This window comes from Paramormyrops kingsleyae, chromosome 21, assembly GCF_048594095.1.
Source record: "Paramormyrops kingsleyae isolate MSU_618 chromosome 21, PKINGS_0.4, whole genome shotgun sequence".
NCBI lineage: Eukaryota > Metazoa > Chordata > Actinopteri > Osteoglossiformes > Mormyridae > Paramormyrops > Paramormyrops kingsleyae.
The window spans coordinates 21,497,779-21,525,387 of NC_132817.1; the positions used below are offsets into that span (position 1 = coordinate 21,497,779).

A 27,609-nucleotide genomic window follows, 5' to 3' on the forward strand; every position below is an offset into this window, starting at 1 on the left:
CCGTCGCTTGCGGAAGTCGTATCGGTTTCGGGTCCGCTACATTTCTCGCTCGTGAAAGTAGAATCCGGCGGTATTTTTCCAACAAGAAGCTAACGACCCATCGCTCGGACCGACAACCGGGCGAAGATGGCGGCGGTCCTACTGCAAATTCTCGAGCGATCTGAGATTTCCAAGCTCCCCAAGGCTGTTCAGAATAAACTGGAAAAGTTTTTCACTGACCAGCAGTCTGAGATAGACTCCCTCAAATCATGCCATGAGCGATTTAAAGTAGACAGTGGTAAGTTGCTGTTTTGGCTAGGAGGTAATGGATTATTCAATAACGTATTAACAGGTTGTACGTTGGAAATGAATTAATTAGCCAGACTGCATGCTGTATTGAAATGGTTTTATTGTGAAATTTACATATAATCTGGCGTGAAGATAGTCAAACACGCAGGCCTCGACCATCTCCCGCATTATCTTTTCTGGTTTGTCTTTCTGCCTGTAACTAAGAAAAACAACGTTTTAGTCTTGTTTTTCATTTGGCACCCTATAAAACAAGCTGAATTTCTTTTTAATGCTTGTAGCTGCGTGTCTGGTGAATGTTAAATGACTATCTAAGCAATAAGCATAATTAGGAGCTTTATACAGCAGTGGATTCGCAACCGGTATCATCGACGTTGATTATCGTTTGCAGGACTCATTAAGTTGAGCACTGAATGGTTGGTCATAAGACATGGTTAAAGTTATACCTGGTTGCCAGTTTCACATGTTATGTCAGTTTCTAACATAATAATATTAGAACAAGTATCCTAATGGTGATAGCGTTTAGCTTGAGTAATGTGGCGAACTTGTCCATACTTCAGCTCTGTGCGCTGTCTGCATGGCGCTATTATTAATTTTGTATATGTTGTCACACCCACAGAGCAGCAGTATTTCGAAGTTGATAAGAGACTGTCACAGAATCAGGAGCGCCTGGTGTTACAGACTCAGGAATACAACAAACTCAAAGAAGACCTCACCAAACTTTGTAAGTGTCTGCGTAGCTGATCGTGGGACTTGATGCCATCTGAAATATGGCTTCAGCTGTATAAACTCTTCTGTTTTTTGCAGCTGAGGAATTGAAAACCTTGAAAGATAAAAACAAGGAGCATGAGACGTCGGAAGAGAAACTTTCATCAGAGCAGGTGAAGATATGAAAGGGCTTTTTGCCAGCTGTCCGTTCAGGACAGATTAGTAAGATGCACTCGAATGGGATGTATGTGATGAAGATTAAGGATCTGGAACTAATCAAGCCAATTTCCACCCTTGACTTTTCTTTTCTAGAATGCCATGTCGAAGGCTATGTATGAGCTGGAGGCAGAAAAACGAGAACTGGTGCGAACCCTTGAGAAGAGATCGCAAGAAGTGGAACATCTCAGTGGTGTGTTATCACATCTTAACAGAAGTGGGCATTTCAGGTCCAGAAAGTAAAAAATCCAGGCAAAGATTGTTCACACACACATTTATATGCATATAAAATATGGTCTTGGCTTACCAAATCAATAACTTTGTGTGATTATCAGGTTTTGTATAATGACCATTTATCTTATTGGATGCCAGTTTTTTGCATGTTTTTTTTTTTTTTTGAAACTGCCGTTTACATCTGGAACATTGTTGGTGTTATTGGCTCCATGTTTCACAGAGGACCTGAAGCGTCTCAACGACAAGCTTGTGGAAACCAATGCAGAGAAGATGGATCTCCAGCTGAAGTTGGATGAGCTCCAGTCCTCTGAGGTATCGATCAAGGTGAGTTTATGGTCCTCCCTGTGCTTCTGCGAATTCCCCGCACAAAGACTTTAAAACTGAGAGCTCTCATTTGTGATTGTGCCACAGTACCGTGAGAAGAGGTTGGAGCAGGAGAAGGAACTTCTCCAGAACCAGACCACCTGGCTGAACTCTGAGCTCAAGGCTAAAACTGAGGAGCTCCTTTCCATCTCCCGGGAGAAGGGCAACGAGATTCTCGAGCTCAAGTGTACCCTGGAGGACAAGAAGGATGAGGTGTCATAGCTTCTCATGAGGAGCCTTTGAAGTCTCTCTTGACTTTGGGTAAAAGTAAGAGCTTCTTCCTGGACATATTACTTGAGTATCACGTATGTCGTGGTTTGTCCTTGCAGGTGAACAGACTTCAAGACCAAGTCATGAGCTTAAAAAATTCCAACGAGAACTTCCAGAAACAAGCTGAGGACTTGATGATGAAGTTGAAAGAGGTAGATGCTCTGCACTGTTGCTTCATGGCTGCACGCAAGTTGATCTGAATATGCACTGCTCAACAAGTCCACTTTTATCACTTTAGGTGAAAGACCAGCAGTCCTCCATGGAGGAGAAGTTCAGGAATGAGTTAAATGCACACATAAAGCTGACCACTTTATACAAGGTAAGATGTAACATAGGTAAGATTGCTAGAGTGAATTGGAAGACCGCCCCATTTGTTATGTGTTGGCATGCCCTATTTTATGAAGCGATATCCCCTGCATGGCCAGAAGGTGGTACCTTTATCCAGTGCACTTGCTACCCTTTGAAGGTCTATATTTGCAATATATTCTTGAGCACTGATTGGGGGCATTCCTGTTCATAGAGTGCAGCATCTGATTCTGAGTCCAAGAGTGAGGAGCTGAGTCGTGCTGTAGAAGAGCTCCACAAGCTGCTGAAGGAGGCAGGAGAGGGTAACTGGGATGCCCGCCATCTTCACTCGGATGCCGTGACGTGGATACCTGACTCACGCCCAACTTTTCATCCGACAGCCAACAAAGCCACTGAGGGCCGCCTGGCTGAGGCTATGGCTTCCAAGGAGAAGGTGGAGGCAGAGCTGAAGGAGAAGATCTCCAGCTTGGAGAAGGAGCTGGAGAATGCCAACACGCTGCTCTCGGACTCCAAGCGCAAAGGTGAACGATTCCCTCTGGGCGTTTTGACTGAGTGGCGATGGTAGCCGATATGTCTACCACAGGACGGGGGCGTGATGACGATTTTTGCGCGTGGCTTTTTCTAGCGGGTGTCGCCGCGCTCACTGAGGAAGAGCTGACCACCATGTCTCCCACCGCTGCCGCCGTGGCCAAGATAGTGAAGCCTGGCATGAAATTTACAGAGGTAGGAATCTGGTCTTTACCAACTGAGGTCACTGCTTTTTTTTTTTTTAAATGTGGGAATCGTTGCTTTTCAAGTGAATGAAGCTCTTATCTATGCCCCTAGCTATATAATGCCTACGTGGAGGCCCAGGACCAGCTGCAGCTGGAGCGGCTGGAGAGCAAACGCGTGAACCAGTACCTGGACGAGATTGTGCAGGAGGTCGAGGCCAAGGCGCCCATCTTGAAGAGACAGCGCGAGGAGTACGAGCGCATGCAGAAGTCTGTGGCCAACCTGTCCGCCAAGCTGGAGCAAGCCATGAAGGTGAGCAGCTTCCTCTGGCGCCGCGGTGACCTGTGGTACTAGGCTTTTCTACCTTGTTTCTGGAGGAATAAAGTATGACAGACCACTTATTCTGATTGGTGAGTAGCGGATAGAGCCCATCACAAGCCGCACAGAGCAGATGTAAAGGAATAAAGTATGACAGACCACTTATTCTGATTGGTGAGTAGCGGATAGAGCCCATCACAAGCCGCACAGAGCAGATGTAAAGGAATAAAGTATGACAGACCACTTATTCTGATTGGTGAGTAGCGGATGGAGCCCATCACAAGCCACACAGAGCAGATGTAAACCCTGGATGGGATGCCATCTCATTACAAGGCACATACAGAGAAGCACACTCAAGCATGTTCGTACACTATAAGTGACTTGTCGATGCCTGCTAATGCCTTTGGACTGAGGGAGGAGACCCAAAGAACACAAGGAGAACATGCAAACTCCACCCACACGGTGGAGGTGGGATTCGAACCCACAGCCCTGAAGGTGTGAAGTGACAGTGCCAGCCACTGACCCACCCTGAGGGTTTTTATTTAATCAGTGTAGATGAACTCAGCCAAGTTGGTGTATCATCTTAAGTGTTGGGGTTTTAAGGAGTGAAACCTGCTTATGTCTTGGAAGAGATTCTCTCTGAAACGGTTCCTGTCTCAGTTCTGCGACACGAGTTGGACCTTTTTCATGTTCGCAGGAGGTGCATCGCTTGCAGAAGGAGACTGATGAAGCTAACAAGCGTTCCTCTGCGCTGGAGAGAGAGAACCAGAGATTCGAGCTGCAGGTCACCGACCTGTCTCAGCAGGTGGGTTAATGCAGACCTGTCCGTCTCACCAAAAATGCAGTGTTGGTATTTCTAAGGTTATTGAACCCGAGTCCACCATGCCGCAGATCCGCGTTCTCCTGATCGAGCTGGAGGAGGCCCGGGGCAACCACGTAGTCCGTGAGCACGCAGACATCAGCTCTGCCGACATCAGCAGCAGCTCTGAGGTCATCACCCAGCGCTTGGTCACCTTCCGCAGTGTAGAGGAGCTGCAGCAGCAGAACCAGCGCCTCCTAGGGGCGCTGCGTGACCTGGGCGAAGCACGAGAGAAGGAGGAGCAGGAAGCCACAACTTCGAGGTATAGGGATGGCAGTTCGTAAATCGGGGTTTTCCACTCCCGCTAAATCACGCCCCTGCCCAAGGGTTTCTGTTTAGGCCAACGAGCTCTCTGCCACCCCCTGCAGGAAGACAGAATTGGAGCAAAGTCTGGAGAAAGCACAGCGGGAGCTGGAGCAGCTACGCGAGCAGCGGAGCCACCAGATGCAGTTGACTGAGTCCATCGTGCGCCAGCGGGACATGTATCGCATCCTGCTGGCCCAGACTACGGGGGTCAGCTTCCCGGTGCAGGGTGAGCACTTCCCGCTGACCTTGCCATATGCAGCGAGTACAGAAAGATGTTTCTGTGGGTGTAGCGTAGATTCTGCCATATTCACTTCGCTGGCTGTGTTTCAGGCCCCGCCCCCGAGGCGTCTCCGGTGACGTCCACCCCCCGTCGCTCTCCGGGTGTCACTCCCATCCGCCCCACGCCAGTGAAGGCGGCCACCACTGCGGTGCCCACAGAAGCAGTGGAGGCCAAGGCGGCACTGAAGCAGGTATCTCTACCTCAAAGGCTGATTTGTGCTTCTGCGTCGAACCTACGCAAGTGGCCAACATCGTCACGAGCATTTATACTTGTGCGCTGGTGTGTCTCGCTCAGTGATTACACCGTAAAAATGCTAGGTGATACATAGTTTTGGATCTTGCATTTATGGTCGTCTCACCTAGCGATGTATTCAATCACGCAATTGAAACGGGAAAAAAGGCCATTTGACATAGGACTTGATAAATGGATACTAGTTATATTTGTGCTGCTCCAAATTTCCTGTAGACAAATTCGGAAAAAATAGTCTCACTTATGCATTTGACTTATATTTTTTAGTCTTGTACGAATAAACTTAGAGAAGTGAAATTGGTTCTGTCATCCTGAGTGCTTTGTCAACTGGTTGCTTTTATGCCTGGAGTTAGGTTATATAATGCTAGATACAAGTATAGCTTCAATTTCACTCTGTCAGTGGTATAGGAGCAAGACCCTTAACCCCCAGCTACAAAGAGCAAGTTGGGGGAGGCGTAAAAAGAATTTCCCCATGGAGATCAATAAAGTACCTTATTATTATTATTATTATTATTATTATTATTATTATTATTATTATTCACTCCCATAAAAAAAAATAAAAAAACAAATGCTACCAAGCAAACCAGTCACATTTCTTGCAGTCTGTGTCACAGCGATGTGTAGTTCTGGGGAGGTGCACATCAGGCTGTGGCGTATGCTGCGGTGATGTGTAGTTCTGGGGAGGTGCACGTCAGGCTGTGGCGTAGGCTGCGGTGATGTGTAGTTCTGGGGAGGTGCACGTCAGGCTGTGGCGTATGCTGCGGTGATGTGTAGTTCTGGGGAGGTGCACGTCAGGCTGTGGCGTAGGCTGCGGTGATGTGTAGTTCTGGGGAGGTGCACGTCAGGCTGTGGCGTAGGCTGCGGTGATGTGTAGTTCTGGGGAGGTGCACGTCAGGCTGTGGCGTAGGCTGCGGTGATGTGTAGTTCTGGGGAGGTGCACGTCAGGCTGTGGCGTAGGCTGCGGTGATGTGTAGTTCTGGGGAGGTGCACGTCAGGCTGTGGCGTAGGCTGCGGTGATGTGTAGTTCTGGGGAGGTGCACGTCAGGCTGTGGCGTAGGCTGCGGTGATGTGTAGTTCTGGGGAGGTGCACGTCAGGCTGTGGCGTAGGCTGCGGTGATGCGTAGTTCTGGGGAGGTGCACGTCAGGCTGTGGCGTATGCTGCGGTGATGTGTAGTTCTGGGGAGGTGCACGTCAGGCTGTGGCGTAGGCTGCGGTGATGCGTAGTTCTGGGGAGGTGCACATCAGGGTGTGGCGTAGGCTGTGGTGATGTGTAGTTCTGGGGAGGTGCACGTCAGGCTGTGGCGTAGGCTGCGGTGATGCGTAGTTCTGGGGAGGTGCACGTCAGGCTGCGGTGTAGCATCCACTGCTATGCTGAACTCATGCCGTTGATTTGAGACAGAAATCAGCTTTAACTTATCAAAAATCCCAGCTGGTATTTCATGTACAGTTCCAGTGTGTACCACTTGAGGGCAGTATTCACTTTCTGTATTGTTGGCCACTGTGTTTTATTTACCCTGACAACAATGCTTATGCATAGTACGCATATTGCTTTTTTGTATTTCAGTTGGGTTTTACAGATAAATATTGTAGGGATACTGATAGTTAATGTGTCCTAATGTAGCTGCAGGAGGTCTTCAACACCTACAAGAAGGAAAAGGCTGAAAACGACAAGATCCTCAATGAGCAGAACGAGAAGCTCCAAGAGCAGGTGTCAGAGCTCCGCTCCCAGAATGCCAAGATATCTACACAGCTGGAGTTTGCTTCCAAGCGGTAAGACGACAGCCGGGTCTTCGGGGTGCCTGGTGCAGTCCAGGTGTTGCCATGGCTCATCAGGGTTTCCAGTTGTGTTTTTAGGTAGCAGCTGGTGTCCTGCGTAAAGATGGTATTGTTTACGCCGGTTTGGTTCTTGCCCGGCTCTTCATCTGTGGAGCATGTTCACCCCATGTTTGTGTGGGTTTCCGTTCACAGTCCAATGACATCGGTTTAGGTTTAGTTAATGTTTTTGGATTGTGATGAGTTGGTGACGCATCCTAGGTAATTCCCTGCCTTGCACCCGTAGCTTCCGGGATAGGTGCCGGACCCCCACAACCACGCTTAGGATTACCTCTGGCTACTGCTTGTGTGATGGACTGGCTTCATATCGAAAATGTCCTTAACTTTGTGCCCTATGTTTCCTGGAAGAGGAAGGTGGTGATTCATTTTATTCCCCCCCCCCCAAGTTACGAAATGCTGCAGGACAATGTGGATGGCTACCGGCGTGAAATCGCATCGCTGCGGGAGAAGATCCAGAAGATGAGCACCACTGCGCAGAAGCATGAGCAGATCATCCACACCATGACACAGGACCTGCGTGTGGCCAATGAGAAGCTGGCTGTGGCCGAGGTGAGGTTCCGGGCAGCGTTGCAGTCGGGGTGCGGGGCAAGCCACTCTGTCCAGAATGGGTGTGGAGAACGCTGTTGCTCCCCGCCTTCTAGGTTCGTGGGGAGAACCTGAGAAAGGAGCGAGAGATGCTGAAGATGGTGGAGTCCAGGCTGACACAGGAGAAGGAGTCCATCCTCACCGAACAGCGTGGCCAGAACCTGCTGCTGACCAACCTCAAATCCATCCAGGTACATAGCTGCTGTTGCATCACGAGGATTGCATGTGTTGGACCAGTGGTAAGAGGTTTACAGTCCAACGGCATGGAGTCTTCTGCTGTTTCTCAGCTAATGCTTCTGCGCTCCATCTCAATGTGTACTTATACCTTTTGACAGCTGAACTTTTTCATTAGAGGATTTTTGGATGGAGGCTGTACTTCTGGTTTTATGGGACTTGACCCAACTCTATCCCTGCTGTTGAGCCACAGGCCTTAATCACTATGCTATCTGTCATGCCGTTGATGCAAGGGACTTTTATGGGCGGCAAAATCAACTTAAAATCACTTAACCGAGGTTAAGTGGGTACATGCATCAACCGCTCAACCTCAAGGCTGTGGAGTTTGTAAAGTACTGGGTGTGGCTGCTTTCTCCTGGAGTCTCATGATGCGAGCCTCTCTCCCGTGCCCCTGGAAGCTGACCCTGGAGCGTGCGGAGACTGAGACAAAGCAGCGCCTCAGCAGCCAGATCGAGCGCTTGGAGCGTGAGGTGACTCAGCTGAAGAAGAAGCTGGAGCAGGAGGTGGAGCAGCGGCACACGCTGGGGCGCAGTCAGGATGTAAGTGCTCCATCCGCCGCCCCCCGTCGCCATGGGCCGCTCCATCAGCCCGGCTCACCTCGCCTCTCCCCCACACAGATGCAGCTTCTCGATGCCCGGAAGCAGCTGGAGGCCCAGAACGCGATGCACCAACAGACCAAGGAGCTGCTGAAGACGGCCGAGCAGCAGATCAGCACGCTGAGACAGCAGCTGAGCAACGCCGAGAGTCAGATAGCATCCAGGCCGCCTCAGGGGGCGGGCCTTAAAGGTGAGCGCCACACTTAAAGGTGAGCGCCACACTTAAAGGTGCTTGTCTTCGGCTGTAGCACTGACCGACACGGTCAGAAAAATGTGTTTCTCAATTTCAAGAACGCGAAGATCATACTTGTGGTCTTGCCAAGACCTTTCTTGCTAACTTGCCTCTCAAGAACGAACTTGGGCCACAATGAATCATGGGATTCGTCTCGCTTGGCATGGATGCAACTAATGCATCCTTGATTTTTGGGGCGGGGCAAAAAACATCCAGGGATTTTTTTTTTTTCCATCCTCTGCACTTCTGTTCTTGAGTATCGGAACTGTTCTTCGGCAGTGGAAGATGATGTAAACGGGTACATGAGAACACAAGTAAGCATTTTGAGGAACTTGGCCTTTAAGTGAAAGAAACCACGCAGCTTTAAATGACTTTTAAAGCATCTTTTCTGAATTACAGTCAGTAACTTGCATTTTTGTTTGTTCAGCAGCACTTCTCTCATAAATACTTTCACCTGCTCACAGTGTGAAAGTAGGCCAGTCTTTTATCCCACAGGGATAGGATGTTACTGTTTGGAAAAACTAATAAAAGCCGAGATTCCGAGTGGCATGTGGTTCCGATCTTGCGCTGTCGCCGCAGGTTTTACAGAAGCACTCACATCAGGTTTGTTCTCTCATGGTGCGGTTTCTGTTCCCAGGCCCTGATGGGTCGGACCAGGATGTGGAGGACCTGCGGATCCGCCTCAGGCAGGCTGAGGAGCAGGTGGGCGACCTGACGGAGCGTCTGGAGAACACCACCAGCAACGTGGAGCAGTACCGGGCTATGGTTCTCAGCCTGGAGGAGTCCCTCAGCAAGGAGAAACAGGTATAGACATCCTCTGGCGCTCTTCTGATCAATGAATTCTTGGCCCTCATGCCCGACTATAGCTCTAGTGCTCAAATTTTTATTTAAATAATTCAGTTTGCATACCAGTGGAATTAATATCAGCATTCTCGGTGATATCTATCAAGAAACCAGTTTGTGTGCCTTTGAGAGATACATGGGCCCCGTTTGAGATCAAGGCTGCTCAGGTTAGCAGAAGCAGAGTGTCAAGATGTTGAAGCCGTGGCTTAGCGTGCACTGCCGCCCTCCTGTGTCTGACAGGTGACGGAACAGGCACGCTCGGTGATGGAGAGCCGCCTAAAAGAGGCCCAGGAATATCACAAGCAGCTGGAGAAGAGGCTCATGGAGGCGGAGAAGGAAAAGCAGGAGCTGCAGGAGGAGAAGCACAAGGCCGTCGAGGCCATTGAGCAGCAGGTGATGCTCTCACCCTCCTCTTTTTAATGGAGGTCCTCCCCGGCTCAGTGTCTGTTTAGAACGGATGTATCACTGCCGTGAGGACATTATACATTTAAATCTACTTTTGATGAACTTTACTGTAACTAATAGTGGTATTTTGATGATTTTTGCTGTACTGGTGTTAAAGCTGAAGCCATAATCGGTTGGTAGATGTTTAGAGATCTTCCTCATTTTCCATCAGATGAACGAGCTGAAGAAGAACTTGCGGAACATCCAATCTGAGCTCCAGGACGCCCTCCAGAGGGCGGCGCTGGCGGCGTCCCAGGAGCAGCAAGCCACACAAGATAGTCAGCAACAGGTACGGTGGTCCACGGGGAGGTGGGTGGGCTGGAGTCGCACGTGACATGGGACGTTGCCATGACGACCACGTCGGGCCGCAGGCCAAGCTGGCGGCGGAGGCCCAGAACAAGTACGAGCGGGAGCTGATGCTGCATGCGGCCGATGTGGAGGCCCTCCAGGCTGCCAAGAAGCAGGCGATGCAGGTCACCCAGATGCGGCAGCAGTTGGAGGAGAGGGCTCAGCGGGCCAGCGCACAGCTCCTGGAGGCACGCATCTCCTGGGAGGAGCAGGAGAAGATGCTCCAGGTATCTGGTGGGCCGGGGGAGGGGGCCTTCCTGACCCCTAACACCATGCCCATTGTAACACGGACTCGTCCACTCGCTCAGGAAGAGGTGGTCAAGCTCACGGGCCGTGCGGAGGACCTGCAGAAGCAGAACAACCTTCTCCACGAGCAGATTGAGAGTCTAAGCAGCAAAATGGTGGCGTCGGCCCAGCAGGCAGCCATTGAAAGCCCCCTGAACGTGTCACTTACCGAGGAAGGGAAGTCCCAGGAGCAGATCCTGGAAATTCTCAGGTAAGCGGAGTTCCAAGTTTGCGATGGCCGTATCCTTCTCTGGTGCGCTTCAGAGGAAGTGTAGCTGTGCTTTTTACCCGTCAGGTTCGTGCGTCGGGAGAAAGAGATTGCAGAGACCCGGTTCGAGGTGGCCCAGGTGGAGAGCCTGCGGTACCGCCAGAGGGTGGAGCACCTGGAGCGGGAACTGAAGGAGCTGCAGGACAGCCTGAACGCCGAGCGGGAAAAGTTTCAGGTGGGGCAGCCAGACCATTCAGCTGGTTGACAGCACAGCTAGGATCTTGTCGTTCACCTCAACGTCTGTATGACAGGTGACGGCCAAGACTTTGGCACAGCATGACGAACTGATGAAGAAGACGGAGACCATGAACGTTCTGGTGGAGACCAACAAGATGCTGCGGGAGGAGAAGGACAGGGTAGAGCAGGAGCTGCAGCAGACACAGGCCAAGGCAAGACTCTGTAAAGTCTTGGTGTGTCTCAATATGCGTACTAGACCGTACTTGTGATCACGCGTACTGTTTTTACACCATCGTCCATTGCGGAGGACCAGTTCCAATACTAGGAATAGAAGTTCAGAGGACAGTAAAAATCCAACTGTTTTGATCCCAAACTTTACAGAATAGTTTGTCTCAGTTCTAATCCATGTCATTGTTTTTTCAGGTGCGTAAGCTGGAGGCTGACATCATGCCCCTGCAGGAGTCCAACGCAGAGCTGAGCGAGAAGAGCGGCATGCTCCAGGCTGAGAAGAAGCTGTTGGAGGAGGACATCAAGCGCTGGAAGGACAGAACTCAGGTGAGAGTCCCTCAGAGTCTCCGGCATCGACGGGACCTCCCCTATTGCCTGGTGTGCTTGGCCTGAACAGCAGGTGTCTTGCAGCACCTGGTGAGTCAGCAGAAGGACACAGATCCAGAGGAGTACAAGAAGCTGCACTCCGAGAGGGAGGCCCACCTGAAGCGCATCCAGCAGCTGACGGAGGAGATCGGGAAGCTGAAGACTGAGGTTGCGAGGTCAGCTAGGGACTCGTCTCATATCTATTATATAGCTCATGCGCAATAATCACCAGGACTCTAGATGATGGGCGATACATTTGGCCCGACGTCAGATGTTGGTGGTGTAGCAGTACTTTTTGCAGTTAAAAGTTCACACCTTTATTAAACATAAGGATATGTCGAATTTATACTGATTACTAACTTTTGGGTTTCACAAAACGCATCTCATCAATATTTTACCCGTACTGCTAATCTGCTTAAATTGTGGACGTAAATAAACGTGTGTATATTACCGAAAAGCTGGCGTCCGGCCATATGCTTTATCTGAAGCACTGGTGGTAATTGCGCATGCGCGATATAATATCAATATGGTATCGCCAGGGCCTACTCTCTGTCCGCATTAATCGATAAAATCCAAAACGACTGCCATAGATTGACTTACTCATGGATACGGGTTTGTGTTTTCACTATTGAACAGCAGATGTACCCTAGAGGCTCTAGCCATCTACAAACGTTCTATCATCTTACAGAACCCATGCCTCCGTGACCACTGGGCAGAGCCAGGTAAAAATCCTGCAGGAGAACCTGGGGAAGATGACCTCCGAAAGGGACAACCTGAAAAAGGAGCTGGAGGTTAAGGTCATGGACATCCAGGAGAAGGCGAAGACCATCACACAGGTCAAGAAGATCGGCCGCAGATACAAGACCCAGTACGAGGAGCTGAAGGTTCAGCACGATAAGGTAGGTTGGCGGGTTCCGTGTCTCGGCTGCTGGTTTTGGCAACGTTTTACATTTCCTCTGAAATAAATAGTCTTCAGATGTCCAGTAAAAGATAGACGCTAATGTGCTTTGCAGATGGTGGCTGACACCGCAGCCAAGCCAGCGGAGCAGGCGGAAGCTCAACTGGCATCTGCTCAAGAGATTCAGGCCCTGAAAAACTCCCTTAACCAGGCAGAGGCCAAGAGCAGGGAGCTGGAGGGCCAGGTGGAAGGCCTGCAGAAAGTAAGCGCCCCCCGTGTTGGAGGCAGTCGTCCCTAAGCCTGTCGTCTTTGTCACCTGGCACTTTGTGTGACCAAGCTCAGCTAAAATGGGGCACGTTGGTTATAAATACGCTGTTACTCTGTGCTTCAGCTTTTGCTATGGCTGGTATGTCCTGTGTCTGTGTGTCTGTTTCTCTGTGTGTCTGTGTGTTTATGTGTATAAAATGTGATATTTTAAATGTTATGCCTAAAATTGTGGTTGTGCAAAATATGCATGAGAGTCCAGCATAAGGTACAGTCAGGAAGTACAGAGAATGACTTTGCTAAAGTATGATGGGATGGAATGGTACACATGCAAGCTGCAGATATAAATTATGCAAAAATTAACGGTTAGTGCAGCAAGTCTATACAGTGACTTTATACTCTTAGTGGGTTGTTACTCCGGTAAATGGCGGTATGGGTTCTACCCAGGAATTTGACCAATAGCAGCACCCAGGTGGTGCAGACCCAGGTGGGTCCCCCCCACCCTGGATAATGCGGTCGTCTCTGGCAGGTGGCCGGAGAGCGTGAGGGGGAGCTGCACGGTCTGCAGGAGCAGGTGTCCAAGCTGCAGACCGAGCTGGGCCGCCTGCGGCAGGAGCTACAGGAGAAATCTGGGCAGGAGGAGCAGCTGCGGCAGCAGATGGCTGAGAAGGAGGAGAAGACCAAGAAGGTCATCATGGGGGCCAAGCAGAAAATCAGTCAGCTGAATGGTAAGCATGGTCGCCCCCTGGCTGCCAGGTGGGTGTATTACATGCACTGGCCTACGTCGCTCAGCCTCTGTCCCCTCTCCGAACCCATCCCCTGCCCGCTTCAGCCACCAAGGAGCAGTTCCAGAAGGAGGCGGAGGAGCTGAAGCAGCAGCGGGAAGAGCTGGAGGTGCGCATGAGCGCGCTGAAGTCACAGTACGAGGGCCGTCTGTGCCGGCAGGAGCGGGAGCTGCGGGAGCTGCGAGGCCAGCAGGAGAGGCACAGCGAGCAGCGGGATGAGCCTCCGGAGCAGGGCCCCAGCAAGGTGCGTGGGGGAGGGGGAGAGGAGCACCCGAGGGCTCCTGCGGGCCAATGATCTGACAGCGAGGTTGTCTCCTCCCAGGTTCAGGAGCAGCAGCGGCCAGCGGAGCAGAGGCAGATCACCCTGAAGAGCACGCCCGCCGCCGATAGGGGGAGGTCAGCTCCGGCGCGGCGGAAAGGGGGCGGGGTTTCCGTTAACACCGTAAGGAGGCGTTGACCATTCTTTTCCCCCTCGTCCAATCAAGTGCGAGTACCTCTGAGCCGCCGACAGCCAACATCAAGCCCACCCCGGTGGCGGCCACCCCCAGCAAGCCGTCCGCCATCCCCGGCAACAAGTCCACCCCCAGGGCCAGCATCCGGCCCATTTTCACGCCGGCGTCCGTCTCTACACCAACGCCCACTGCCACAGTCATGCCCACCACTCAAGTGGAGACGCAGGAAGGTGAGTCCCTGGCGAAAAGGAGGGGGCCAACGGTCGTCACGGCGCTGATGGCGCCTCCCCCTTCTCCCCGCCGATAGCCTTGCAGCCGGCGGAGGGCCCAGTGGAGCACGTGACTGTGTTCGGCAGCGCCAGTGGCTCTGTGCGCTCCACCAGCCCCAACGTGCAGACCACCCTGGCACAGCCCATGCTTGCTGTGCCGCAGCAGCCTCCACCACAAGCCACGGCGTTCGTGCAGCCCACCCAGCAGACCCCGCAGCTGGAGAGCACCACCCAGGAGCCCATGCCCAGCACACAGGTGGAGAGGCCTTCCACCTCCACCGCTGTCTTCGGCACAGGTGCGCGTTTTGCAGAGGAAAGTCAAAATGATGCCCATGCTTTTGTTTCAACCAACCAGTTGAGTCCTCAGTGACTTTCGGTCTTTATACCCAACTGGTTGGTTGAAACTAAATCGTGGTTTGGGTTTTCACTTTCTGGACCAGAAATGTCCACCTGTGGTAATTTGGGAAGCGTTGTATCTGGGTCACAGTGCCTGCAAGTGTGGGTCTTTGTCCAATATAAGAACTATCAAAACATACCACCTTAATTTTAAAGGTGCTTCGTATTAGAGTCGGGGTAAAGCAAAGGGTTAACATAGCTCAAGCATAGCATAGACAGCAGTGAACTCAATGGTTTAGCATAGTGTTATCATGGCTGGGAAAAGCAACAGCAAATACACATGCCCCCATGTTAGCTCTGCATAGAAAGTGGAGGCTAGATTTTGTAACTCTAACCTGGCAGTGGAGTGAATGGTTAGCGTAGCATTGTCTTAGCATACAGACCAGGGAATAGCTATAGGAGTTCTGCACACCTCTGTTTTTATGGCAGCCTCGCTCTGTTGGTTAAGCGTGTTCCCGCCGCAGTGTCTGCTACCCCGGGCACCTCCATGTCCAAACGGCCTCGCGAGGAGGAGCAAGAGGGACAGGCGGACGCCGCGGAAACTACTCAGGAGGAATCCAGTGATGTGCCCCTGTCCAAGAAGGTTCGGATCATCCAGAGGGTTGGCCCAGAGCTCGAGGTGAGCTCCCCCCCCCCCCCCCCCCGGGACATGGCCCTACCCAGTTTGTAGCCCAGCTATTTCCTGTATGGCTCCATGGCTGTCTGGTGCTCTTCTGCAGGAAGAGGCGATGGCAGAGGATGCTGCTGAGGGTGAGGTGCCAGGGGAGGCTCAGGAAGATCCCGATGCCAGTCAGGTAGGGGGTGTGGAGGCGATGGCGGCGTCTTGGCGGCGGCGTGGTCGGTGACTGACCTTGTGGGCGCATGCAGCTGCCAGCGGAGGAGGAGTACAGCCCCGGCCTGGATGATGGGGAAAGGGAGTCCGTGCCGCCATCGAGGGCCTGCCCCGCCGAGCCCGTGCCACAGGTCTCCGAGTCCCAGCTCAGCTCCCACGACTCGCCGGACGAGCAGCGGCCGCGCGAGGTCATCATCATCCACTCAGACTCTGACAGTGAGGAAGAGGAGGAGGAGGAAGAGGAGGGTGACCAGGTAGGCTTGATGTGGAAGCCGACCTGAAACGGCACTGCGTATCTGTCGTCTTTCTCCTTTTTTAAACCTTAGACCAGGGAGCCCCAGATCCAATCCATGCCCCCCCTACCAATAACACATGATCACAAAAGTAACTAGCAGCTAAGGACTTTGGGGGGGGGGGGGGCGGGGTGGTGTTTCTTGTTGTGGGAATGGGTCTATTTACGTTGATTCTGTGGCTCCTCTGCAGCAGCTACCCCCCCACTCACCCCCGGTTACAAATGCCTGCTCTTCATGCTTTTGTATGACATGAGTCTTACTATGATTCTGTGTTGTTTATATATAAAATTGATTTCTGATTCTTCCACCCCCCATTCTTGTGGAGTATGAGGAGGAAGAGGAGGAGGAGGGGGATGAAGATGACGTGGCAGGCATTGGTGATGAGAGCAATGAGGGTAGCTGCAGCGGGGGTGCCAACGAGCCGTACGAGGGTGATGCAGAGGTGAGCTGATCAGACTGGGACCCGTGACTGCCGAAAACCATCACCATGGCGATTAGGGTCTCGGTGATCGACATCTTTGGTGGGAAGCAGACCTTCTGGGTCTATGGGGCAATGGAGTTGGGGATTGTGGGGAGGAGTGTTTTTCAGGTGTTGGCAGGGTGGTGGGCTGGGTCTTAAGTGTGGACATGGCTGCCCTCAGTGGCATTTTCAGGGCGTTTGTCGGGAGGAGTGTTTTTCAGTTGTTGGCAGGGTGGTGGGCTGGGTCTTAAGTGTGGACATGGCTGCCCTCAGTGGCATTTTCAGGGCGTTTGTCGGGAGGAGTGTTTTTCAGGTGTTGGCAGGGTGGTGGGCTGGGTCTTAAGTGTAGACATGGCTGCCCTCAGTGGCATTTTCAGGGCATTTGTATGAGGAAGCAGGTGTTGACAGCCGGTCTAAAAATAACACAAAACAAGAAACGCACATTCAGCAAATGTGTATAAAAAGCCTTTTGTTTGGCTGGCGAAGTTCAGTTTGCATGTTGTCAGAAACACCTGTCACCCTGTCATTTAAACAATTTAAACGATTCACAACAAAATGCCCATTGCAGGGGTGTCAAACTGCAGTTTGACACCCCTAACATATTGGATCTGATTGGTGTCTCGGGCGTCACATGGTGCTACGTGGACAAATGAGCGACGCCTTAAGGGTGCCAGCTCCATGTCACAGACTTGCATCACTTCCCATGAAGTGGTCTTATGGTCACGGCTGTGGGCGTCACCTGCCTTCCAGGCCGCCGAGGTTTCGGACCCAGCAACAGAGCAGGAGGAGAGCTTGGGGGCGTCCGACTCGAACCCGAAGCCGGCCGACTCCCAGACGAGCGGTAAGAGCGTCCGTTGCCCACAATCTTCTTACATTTTTTGTGCGGTCAAAAAAAAAAGCAGCCCCCCCCCCCCCCTTGCAATCTCTGGTTAGGTGGGGGCAACAGTAGCACCATGGAGGTGTTCCCTGCGGAACCCCCCCGTGAGCAGCAGCCAGCCCCCAGCACCACCACGCCTGATCGCCAGGCACCCCGGCCCCCTCAGTCACCACGGCGACCGCCCCACCCCCTGCCCCCCCGGCTCTACATTCAGCCCCCAGCCCAGGAGTTGGGACCTCCTCTAGGCCAGGTAACTGCATCCATCCTTCATCTCTGTAGCCAACATGCTGTTGTCCTTTTCGGTGTGCTAACCCCCCCGTTCCCCCTCCCCAGCGACAGACCACGGCCCCAAACCGCCGCCAGTCGGTGAGCCGCGGTCAGCTAACCCCCGGGATCAGCAGCATGGTAAGTGCTCGGGCCATCGGCACTGGCGGTTCCTGGGGAAACTCACACCCAACTCGCCTATTTCTCCGTGCCCCCCCACAGCAAAACTTCTTTGACGACGACGACAGGATGGTTCCCAGCACGCCCACCCTGGTGGTGCCTCTTCGTACAGACGGGTTCGCTGAGGCCATCCAGTAAGCAAACTTCCTGCTTCATTACCTGCCACTATTTTTTTTTTTCTCCCCTCTGTTTCTTTAAGATTCTCCTGATTCTTTAAGAGTGCTGATCATGACCTTGCCGATTCCCCTCTGTTCCCAGTTCTCCCCAGGTGGCTGGGGTTTCCCGTTTCCGCTTCGGCCTGTCTGAAGACGTGCCCCAGTCTAGCTCCTCCAACTCTGACCTGAGTCAGCTAGCATCACAAGGAGGTGAAACCACTGGTCCACAAATCCTGACTCTGAAATTACTTTGTCTGCAGCCTGCTGTGTCAAAGTATATTTATTACTGCCAGTTACACCAGCTTGTGGGAAAACTCCCCACTGAAATGTAAGATGGTGTAGGAACATTGTGAGATCAAAGGGTTTTTAACTCATTGGTGTATAAGTTTAGTTGTGTGAAGTTAGGGAATCAGTCGCATTGATTTCCTCTATAGACAGGAAGTGCTTGTTAAGCGGCTGTGCATTCTGCGCTTAGCTTTTTTGCACTTTGGCCTGTCGAACTGTGCACTGAGAGAGATGTCACCTGGACCCAAATCCGCTCTGTAGGTCTAGGAATGTACGAAAGTCCCCTGTTCCTTGCAGCACACGAAGAGGACTCTGGGGGGCGTAGCGTCCCCACCACGCCGCTGCAGGTGGCTGCCCCAGGTGAGTTGGTTGTCAAACTGTCAGTCATCATGTTCTTATCCAGTGTTTCCCAATCCGGTCCTCAGGAACCCATCGCCGGTCCACATTTTTGCTCTCTCTGAGCTCCCTCCCAGCTCCTGCAAAAATGTGGACCGTCTGTGGGTCCCCGAGGGCCGGATTGGGAAACACTGATCTTATCAGTACCTTTAGATACAATGCCCATCCATTACAGAAGTTTACTGCCTTGCCTTGTCTTCCAAGCTGCACATGTGAGTGTGACTAAATATGGCTCATTTACAAGTACTTATGGTCTTTTCCTACAGGCTGGGAGCTTAGAACTGTGTGGTGTGGTGTGATTGGAGTATATTTCTGTCCAGGCTGACAGTAAATTATTTTATACAGATCGATGCTTAATTTGAGGACAGTCACCCCTGAGCAAAGCCGTGTGCTCTGCTGTTTTTCAGTGACCGTCTTCACGGAAAGCCACTCGTCAGACGCGGCAGAGAACGCCTCCCAGTCGGTCCCCATGGTGACCACGTCCACAGCCGGACCGTCCGGAGCGGAGGCGGTCGCCGGGGACGATGGCGACGAGGTCTTCATGGAGGCGGAGAGTGAGGGGTGAGCGGATTCCCTCCCCTGCAGGCTGATGGGTCTGGTGGGCGGCGCCATGCTTCCGGCTAAGTTAATATGCTGTTACTCCATCAGAACCGCCGGGCCCGAGGTGTCCCTGGAGAGCCAGGCCGAGATGGACTCGGCGCAACCCTCTGACGATGGCAACCTCCCATCCACCAGTCAGGAGCCCACCTCCAGCTCTGCCGGTACTTTCCATTCATTTACTTCATTTATGGGATTTGAACCTTCAGGACATGGAATCCTCCCCCTTGGACAGATACGCCATTATATATAAATGTATATGCATCTTCACCACAGCCTTCCTCTTAGTTACTGCTGCACTGTGTGTCCCGGATTAGCTGCATCAGGCCCTCGTATTCATTCAGATTTCATTTAGCCTTTTCACTCTCTGGCAGCTTCGTCTGGTTCTCTGCGCAAAGTACTGCGGTCAGATCTGATAGACCGAAAGTTTCCCTGGGTGGAGTCGAGTTGACATAAGCGGTGCGTGCTTGTGATGGGGCTGTGTCCAGGCTTACGGGCCCTACGTGAACTTCCGGCATTTGAAGGCCCCTGGGACCCTATTCTCCATGCCAGCATGGACCAGAACACCTTGGCTCTTCCTGTGTGGGAAGGAGCTTTGGTGCGGCAGCACGACCGCACCGCGTGTCTCTACTCACAGCACGCTTCCTGTTTTTTATTTAATTTCCCCCCCCCACCCCTCCCCCAATCTTTCCACATTCCAGACACAAGCAGCAGCGCCTGCGCCGGCGGCGGACAGCTCCGGCATTCCGGCCGTCCCGTGCCACAGCACCAGCTCCCTCCGCGACCCGCACCCCGAGGCAGGCAGCTTATCCGGAGAGGCGAGTGCCATCCTTCCTGCTTTCTCTGTATCCCTCTCCATTCTGTTCACTCACCTTCCGGGTATAGATCTCCACACTTTGTCCTCACTGACTCCAGCCTCTTGCCTGAGGGAATGACCATCTTCAGTCCTAAAGTCGGCTGATTTGCCCTCCGATTTGAGGCCATTAATTAGACGCCAGACGGATTTGAAAGCGTTAAGTTTATTGGAACAGGAGGCACATGAGAAAAAAAAACCCCCACAAACGTAGCCTTAGTGCCAGCATTGATCTGATTTTAATCTCGTATCTAGAAAAGTTCTTCTTGCAGCAATAAGGATTGCCAGTGCAGCATTCCAGCAACTATCCCATTCAAATGGCTGCTCTGTCCCACAGGCATGACCTATCCGCGAGGCGGATGGGGACAGTTCACCAGAGGAAATATGCGTTAACATCTCGGCTCTGCGCTGAAGAAGAACCACATCAGTCTAGAACTCCGATCGTGCTTGAAGCTTTCATTACAGATCTTTTGTTTGTTGTATTTTTTTTTATCAGCATAATTATGCTTAAAGCATTGGTTTTTTTTTTTTTCTTTTTCTTTTTGTCTGCGTAATCCTTACGAAGCAGATGAAGCCAAGTTTAATTTTATTAATAAAAACTGAGAATGGTGGGATGCAGCTGTTTCTTCTGGTCATTCTTCAGCGCCATCTACAGACATCTCAGCCAGTGGCGTTCCGTGTTCTTGGCACCACGGGGCAGAGGAGAGACCGGTGCCAGCCGATCTCCGACGACTTTAATGTTGTGGTACTTGTCTGGAAAGCATGTGCATTTCATGGGTTAAAATGTGGCTTCATGGCATAATGATGACCTCTACAAATAACAGAGTCCCCCAGTGCTGATAGACCAATCAGATCTCTTTGAATCCAATGCCAATATCGGTAATGGGATACCTTTTGCATCTGGTTTCTTACCATTAGAGAAGATACAGTAGTCGTATCCCTCAGATTTGCGTGGATTAGGTGTGGACACAGCGGTGGTCACGGGGGACGGGAATCCTTTCCATGTCAGTTTTATGTTGATCTCATTACCCAGGCCGATCTCTGTTGGCAGTAAGCAGTTACCCTTCTGTTGACGGCGCTTATTAACATGCAGCCCTGTTGCTTATTTTTATGGTGATGGCAGCACAGATGCTTACAGGGTTACGGTGGCCCATGTCACGATACTTCAACTTTACGATGGATAAATGCTGTTCATTTTCAGTACATTATTTAATGAATATTCAACACTTTATAAATTAGGCTTTGTGTTAATGATTTTGCCCAACTCGTGTATTGTAAATGTTCTAAGCATGTTTAAGGCTGGCTAGGCTAGGCTAAGCGAGCCTAGGCTATGGTGTTTGTTAGGTTAGGTGTACTCTATTATAATGCACTTGTGCCTTATGATAGGTTTTCGGAACGTAACCCTGTCGTAACCGGGGCAGAGGCTGTAATTTGTTTGTTCCCTGTCAGTACTGGCCTCTCATCAGTTGTGTTTATTCCCAGTCAGTCCTCTGAGTGCCTTTAATTATGTGTTTTAATGTGGCAGGGCATTCAGCCAAAGAAACAGAGGAGGCTTTTTAACACCCTTAAACACTTTTACAGAAGTGATTGTGCTTTAGCGTCCTGCTCCAGGATGTGCGACACGCTGGCTTTGAACTGGCTGCCTTTTCCGTGTGTGTGTGTGGTCCCACACCCAGGCACCCGCACGTATCTCATGTCGCACCTGCTTCTCCTGCGGGGGACTTTTCGCCACTGTAGGTGGGGAACTTCTTTCCACAGGTAGGCATGGCTCCAGCTTCATAGGAGTATCTCTGTACGAGGCCCTCTACAGGAAAGCACAAGCCGTGCGTTGAGCGAGTGCTTCCCACGATAGTGATGTGAAGTACAGGCAAACTGAAAGATGTAACCTTTTTTGAAGAAATATATGGACTCTGGCCTCCTCCTGGTGGCCGGCACAGACAGAGCTGCCGTAATCTTCCCAGACAGGCCGTTAAATTCAACAGAAAGGGTCTTGGGGTAACCTGGATCCATTACACCATTTTCAAACCTCCAGTAATTGTTCCCCTGTGGTACACAGCCAAAATGGAAAGTTCATGTTTGTAGTATCCGGTCTGCTAAAATAATAGTCCAGATTTGGCACACATCCAACTCAGTAAATGTTACTGGTTGCTATAAGACAAGCTCTCTTGCTGAGAGGACTTTGTGTAACTCGTACTCCGCTAACAGGATAATACAGGTGTCTAAGAACATGCTGTGTTTGCTGCACAGTTTACAGATATTTTAATAAGTTGGCTCAAATTCCTGGGAGCAATAAATGATCTTTTCCCACGTTAGGGTAGATTAGGCCCTGTACCTTGATGATATAGGTCTGGCCTTGGCAATTGGAGCGGGTGAAGACTGCATCAATAGGTGAGGGGACCCCCCACACTTCTGTGATCCTGCGAGCAGGACTGGGTGTAAAGTTAACATCTAGAGTCCAGAAGAGGTGACCTGTAGGTGAAGAGATGGTGGAAGGTAGAAGAACCACCCAACAAACAGAAGAGCAAGGTTAATGTTGCAGGACTGTTGTGTACTGTAAAAATCCTAAAAATGGCTGTATTCTACTGAATGCTTTAAAACCAATTAAATGATGCTGAATGAATCATGAAATATGTCACTTTTTGGGGAGAAGGGAATTTGTAAAGGATGGACATTTATACCTCTGAAGACAACCATAGTTCCATTGAGTAGAACGGTCACTCCATTAATGGGCTGGCCATTACAGAGGTCTGTCTCGTTGGCGTCGTCTGTGCAGAGTTAGACACGGGTAGGAAAACAGTTAACAGACCAAGAAATGATACTCGTGGGCCTGAAAAACCTCAAAAATCAAGCTGTTAGTTGTCAAGAAGATCAATAGTTTCAAGCTTTGCTTGAAATGCCCTTACTTGCAAGATAGCCATCGGGGTTACCGGACGCAAGGGCTTCGGCGACATCTGCTAGTGTGCCGGTTCGCTCGGGGTTTTCAGCTGTTTTGGAAGCGGAGACTCTGACTTCCAGAGAGACGGTGGCGGGGGGCTTCCCTGAGGTGGAGTCAGGGCCAAAGGGGCCCACTGCTGGGCTGGATGGAGCCAGCTGATGGTCTGTGTCTCCGATGATCACAGCAATTGGCTCAAGACCAGCCGGCAATGTTGCTGGGGCAGCAGCTCCTAGTTCTGTGGTGGAGACTCCTAGCATTAATTCTAACAAAATAGCAGTCGATAAACTTAAAGGACTAGACAGGGATACTCAACGGTATAGAAATATTTAAAGTAATATTCTGGAACATGACAGGTAACTTGTTTTTAACTGCTTAGCCTGAGCTACTCGGCTGTCTGCTAAATGTTTTGGCTGCTGTATGATGTGTCACCTGGTACTGCTGGATCCGAACCGTGAATGGCTCCATCATGTGAAGGTGACACTTCCTGTACCACAACCCGTATGGGCTCGTACCCAACTGTATTCTTTGGGCCCAGGGGAGCCACAAGAACCTTGATGGGTGGGACTGGTGTTTCTGCAATTGAATCACACACAGTTTGTAATATCAGCTATGGCTGAGGGATTTGTTTGAGGGGAGCGAGCAAAGACAAGATGGGCAGTAGCATAACCCACTGAGGAACACAGACCCACCCTCAGCTGTTTCTTCTGGTTGCTGGATAGGAGCAGCAAGGGAGTTTGGAAACTCATTCACAAACTCCTCTGAAAATACAGAAAAGATTAAATACTCATATGAGCTTTCTGATGGATGTGCCAGCCGGATGTGTTTCTACAAAAAAAGATAGCTCTTCAGCATTAACTGACTAAGGTTGCTAGTCATTGTCTATCTATCTTAGGTCCGCTATCCTCCAAAGTTGACATGCTCTGTCACGTAAAACGTGTTGGGCAGCTTCTAAGTCTTCAAATCCAATTATTTATACAGCAGTCTGGGTTTTCATCCTGTTTATTGTCTGTAGGCTTCACAAACTGCAGAGTGAACTAACCTGTGATCATTTCCTCACTCTCACTGGTAGGTGTTAGAGGTGCCTCAAGTTTCATATCTGGCTTCTTCACTGGCTTGTTCTTAGGAGGTTCTTAAGAGAGGGTATTCAATAAGGTCAGATCTCTGGCTCTCAGACCCAACAATGATGGATCATGAACATATCATGACAGAAATATGTGTCGTGGGTTGAAAATAATAAATTTTTAATGTTTCGTTGCACTGGTGTGCCTCGATTTTACTGTCATCTTTCTGTGAATTAGCTATCTGCCTCATAACGGGATTTGTTCCACTGGTTGCTTTGGCTGTAATGAAATAGACAAGTGTTCAAAGATCCCTACGAGCCGCCTGAACAGATGGCTAAGGTGCTTACCCGCATTGCACTGAGTCTGGAAGTCAGGGCAGCACTGGTTGTAGAGGACACAGTTGGGATCACAGTCACACTGTTGACCGCGCTTGAAGGGCTCACCGCATCGTCCTACACAAGAGCCACCTGCGGAGATGACACATCCCATCACCAGCACATCGGCGTTTCTTATATGGGCACATCATAGCTTTAACCTCATAGCATCAATGAATCGGTAACCCTTTACTTGGGGGACACAAATACTTAGCAGTAAGTCAGTTACTACTGGAGTACAAATCATAAATAATATAGTAGCTATTTGACATAAAAGATGCATCATGAGTCATTAATGATGAACAAACAGATCAGCATTTCACTAGTGTTATTCATTACTTGTTACTTCTGAAGTACAGTGGTACCTCGGTTCTCGAACTCACTAGAACTCGAATTTCTTGAAAGTTGAACAAACCAGTTTCACCTAGAACTCGATCTGAATATCAGAAGTCGAACCGTGAACACTGACCTAATATAAATTGTACGCGCCAGGAAATGAGTCATACTACAATGCAATTCTTACTTGAATGCCTTCTTCACAGACTGGACGATTAACCAAATAAAGCAGCGCAACATTATAGTAACTAACAATAAATTAACCACTAACTTACGTGTACTATTAGAGCATTTATGTCATTTATTTAAACTTTATTTTACCAGGTAAATTAACTGAAAACCAGTTCTCACTGCTTTACGTGATATTCAGGAGAAATAGCAGATAACGCATCGGAGATACGGAACTGCCTGGGATACAAACGTCATGCGTGTAACTAAACTCTTCAGCCAATAAGGGCAAAGGTGTGTCGTCACGGAGGCGGTTCCAGTTTTTGCAGCCGGGTGAGAGGTCGCAATGCATCTAACCATAATGCATTGCGTCAGGATCAGAAATTCAGAATTCAGAATGCGTTGCTTTAAGCCAGCGCTGTAAGCAAGTCGAACGCACCCAATGACCGGACTGGGGAAACAAACTGAAACGCAGACTTAATACAGAGGACTAATGACAACAACCAGAAACAGCTGATCACATGGGGATCCCACACGAGGTTAACGAGGGGGCATGGCACACGGAAGGAGCGGACGATCGGGGCAGGACAGGGGTAACGTTGGGATAAGATCTTGTTTTATCCTGTTCATTTTGCTCTTGTTTTATTCTGTTCATTTTGCTCTTCTTGTTTTATCCTGTTCATTTTGTGTTTAAATGCTAAAAAAAAAAAACATATTTAGGTGTAATTTTGGGGGGCCGGGAACCAATTAATTGGTTTTCCATTATTTCTTATGGGAAAAATTCGATCAGAACTCGAACTTTTTAGGATTCGATCCGGAGTCCGGAACAGATTGAGTTCGAGAACCGAGGTACCACTGTATTTCCTTCAGTAGTTCACAAAAAAGTAACAGACATATCAACAAATACAGTAATTGCTTGAGATTAGATGTTACGATTGAATAATGATGAAAGAATATGAAATTTGTATTTAATTAAGGCTTAGTTTGTGGTTCATTAATACATAAGTAATAGCATAATACTACATTATTTGTGCTCCCTCAAGTAGTCACGAATTCAGACAAAAAAAAACTACTGAAGGGACAAGTAATGAATTACACGTGTAAACCTGATCACGTGTTTGTTCATCATTAATCGATGCACGTTTTATCTCAAGTAGCTACTATATTTGTTAATGATTTGTTCATGATTTGTACTTCAGTAGTACCTGAGTTACTACTAAGTGTTTATGCCCCCTCAAGTAAAATGTTACCAATAAATTTTACTCCAAAAACTATGTCATTTATGCTAGGAGACCCATAGAATACATTACTACATTATTTGGTCCAAAAGAGTTTGCTAAGGTTTGGATGGAAATTAAGAGATTCCCTACTTGTGGTGCATGTAGACTCAAAATCTTCACAGCACTCATTATGGAACAGACAACTGTAGTCGCAATGGCAGACCCGGCCCCTTGAGAATGGCTCTCCACAGCGACCTCTGCAAGTTGCTGGTGAAAATAAATGCAGGTTCAAGTACACAACAATTTTTAATTAATCAAAAGAACAGTTAAAAATGATCTCTGCCCAAATAGTTGTTTGATACCGTTTGGCATCCTGCAACACATTGCTATAGCTTTGAAAACACTGATATCCAATAAACTGTTCCTAGGTATATTACCTTGAGCAGCACAGAATGGAAGAAGAAACACCGCCAACAATCCAGCAAGTACAGATGGAGAAGTCATGGTGTGTCTTTAGCTAAAGGCTGAAACACACCCGATGATCAATGCACTCGAGTCAGATGGAGGATATAAGTGAAACTTAATTGCTAAATACATAACGTGCAAATATTTCCTATAGCGCTTATGCTAGAATAAGACATAATATCATAACAGTCTACAGTACTAATGAAGCAGAGGTTTACCTTAATAATCAGAGATCTCCTGAGACTTTACTCAAGTCTGTCTGCTTTTGTCTTGGCTTTTATGCTGTGTGAAAAGGGCTGGGTTTGGCGTAACTGTGTAGGTTGCCGAATTAGCAGAGTCCAATTAAACTACAAACGACGCATCGCCTGGAAGGGGCAGAATCTTATGCTAGATGTTTCAGACTGCATGAGAGTTCAGGACTGGAAGATATTCAACACTGGTTGCCGTGACCTTTTTAAATATCTGACACAAAGTGCTCCATTGTTGTCAGACCTCAAATCTACAAAATTACATTTTCATTTCAGTGGGACTCTTTCAGCTAATAGATTTATTATTGCAGGCAAAAAAATCATAACCTCACAAAATTATGTTTGACTTTTTCCAAAATGATTCACAGGTCAGTCAGACCACAAGCCAGATTCAGGACCTCTTTAACAATTTTAAATAATTTTAAACCAACATCTGAAATTTTTATTGGCATTACACAACAAAGCAGCCAAACAGCTAACCCATTTTGGTGTACTGGTACCTTGTAACATTAGATGAATTTCTGGTTGCTTCATATGCAGTAACCTTCTTTGCAGTCCTGTAAGATAGGCCTTGCTGACTTATGAGATAATTTAAGCCCAGATTGGCAGATATGTCAGTGACAACAGGCAAGTGTACTTTCAGCAGACATATTGTGGGAATTGTTCTTCTGTTAATTCAAGTAAAAAATTTATATAGCACCTTTCACAGCAAAGTCAAAAACGGGGAAAGGGGAAGACAAAGAAATTAATCAGATGACAGCAAAGGAGAGGAAACAAAAACTCCCAAGTAGGGAGTCACCCGGCTGCCTTTGGGCATATGTGAGTTAACAACTGTAGTTAGGCAGCAGTGAGGCTGTAACATTGGGTTGAACACTGGGGGGGTTTGACGTATCCATCCATTTTCCGATTCTTTGGGGGGGGGGGGGGTTGGTATTGACTGTTTTTGATTACTGTGGAGGTTAATACCCCTTCATCTCCCCATAAGGACAAGAGCAAGTAGCA

The 27,609-nt window shown here is 49.6% G+C and overlaps 2 protein-coding genes across 5 annotated transcripts; one reads left to right on the top strand and one right to left on the bottom strand.

The window, feature by feature from the left end:
- Positions 1-13: 13 nt before the first annotated feature.
- On the top strand, positions 14-20,418 carry tpra (translocated promoter region a, nuclear basket protein). 2 transcript variants are annotated; one of them, XM_023806406.2, is made up of 51 exons: positions 14-277; positions 905-1,009; positions 1,093-1,166; positions 1,306-1,402; positions 1,664-1,767; positions 1,855-2,019; positions 2,136-2,228; positions 2,315-2,395; positions 2,597-2,684; positions 2,763-2,903; positions 3,008-3,105; positions 3,208-3,405; positions 4,109-4,216; positions 4,303-4,532; positions 4,639-4,802; positions 4,907-5,046; positions 6,727-6,875; positions 7,325-7,487; positions 7,580-7,714; positions 8,156-8,296; positions 8,375-8,543; positions 9,223-9,389; positions 9,669-9,821; positions 10,045-10,161; positions 10,244-10,447; positions 10,529-10,716; positions 10,801-10,948; positions 11,025-11,162; positions 11,374-11,505; positions 11,590-11,720; positions 12,233-12,443; positions 12,558-12,704; positions 13,236-13,434; positions 13,539-13,735; positions 13,814-13,887; positions 13,977-14,173; positions 14,251-14,508; positions 15,073-15,227; positions 15,328-15,402; positions 15,476-15,694; positions 16,059-16,175; positions 16,944-17,034; positions 17,127-17,320; positions 17,404-17,475; positions 17,557-17,648; positions 17,773-17,879; positions 18,216-18,314; positions 18,758-18,911; positions 18,999-19,111; positions 19,649-19,765; positions 20,138-20,418. In XM_023806406.2, exons 1-51 carry the CDS (start codon positions 127-129, stop codon positions 20,191-20,193), a joined length of 7,116 nt encoding a protein of 2,371 aa, XP_023662174.1. In that variant the 5' UTR covers positions 14-126; the 3' UTR covers positions 20,194-20,418. The 2 variants fall into 2 exon arrangements, with proteins under 2 accessions (XP_023662174.1, XP_023662175.1); XM_023806407.2 differs by having other exon boundaries at positions 18,252-18,314.
- On the bottom strand, positions 19,951-26,735 carry prg4a (proteoglycan 4a). 3 transcript variants are annotated; one of them, XM_023806408.2, is made up of 14 exons: positions 26,578-26,735; positions 26,332-26,418; positions 26,045-26,161; positions 24,144-24,263; positions 23,775-23,864; positions 23,425-23,493; positions 23,165-23,308; positions 22,704-22,970; positions 22,479-22,565; positions 22,133-22,269; positions 21,687-21,843; positions 21,503-21,604; positions 20,713-20,841; positions 19,951-20,553 (listed from the first exon to the last, which is right to left on the bottom strand). In XM_023806408.2, exons 2-14 carry the CDS (start codon positions 26,396-26,398, stop codon positions 20,450-20,452), a joined length of 1,590 nt encoding a protein of 529 aa, XP_023662176.2. In that variant the 5' UTR covers positions 26,399-26,418; positions 26,578-26,735; the 3' UTR covers positions 19,951-20,449. The 3 variants fall into 3 exon arrangements, with proteins under 3 accessions (XP_023662176.2, XP_023662177.2, XP_023662178.2); XM_023806409.2 differs by lacking the exon at positions 23,775-23,864; XM_023806410.2 differs by lacking the exons at positions 23,425-23,493; positions 23,775-23,864.
- Between the last annotated feature and the right edge of the window lie 874 nt (positions 26,736-27,609).

Excerpts from the sequence above, each read along its gene's own strand:
- tpra (XM_023806406.2), top strand. The coding sequence starts at position 127 with ATGGCGGCGGTCCTACTGCAAATTCTCGAGCGATCTGAGATTTCCAAG. Across the intron at positions 11,506-11,589 it reads GCTGGAAGGACAGAACTCAG|CACCTGGTGAGTCAGCAGAA; the intron begins GTGAGAGTCCCT and ends GGTGTCTTGCAG. Across the intron at positions 11,721-12,232 it reads CTGAAGACTGAGGTTGCGAG|AACCCATGCCTCCGTGACCA; the intron begins GTCAGCTAGGGA and ends ATCATCTTACAG.
- prg4a (XM_023806408.2), bottom strand. The coding sequence starts at position 26,398 with ATGACTTCTCCATCTGTACTTGCTGGATTGTTGGCGGTGTTTCTTCTT. Across the intron at positions 26,162-26,331 it reads TCCATTCTGTGCTGCTCAAG|CAACTTGCAGAGGTCGCTGT; the intron begins GTAATATACCTA and ends TATTTTCACCAG. Across the intron at positions 22,270-22,478 it reads AACTATGGTTGTCTTCAGAG|GTCACCTCTTCTGGACTCTA; the intron begins GTATAAATGTCC and ends CTTCACCTACAG.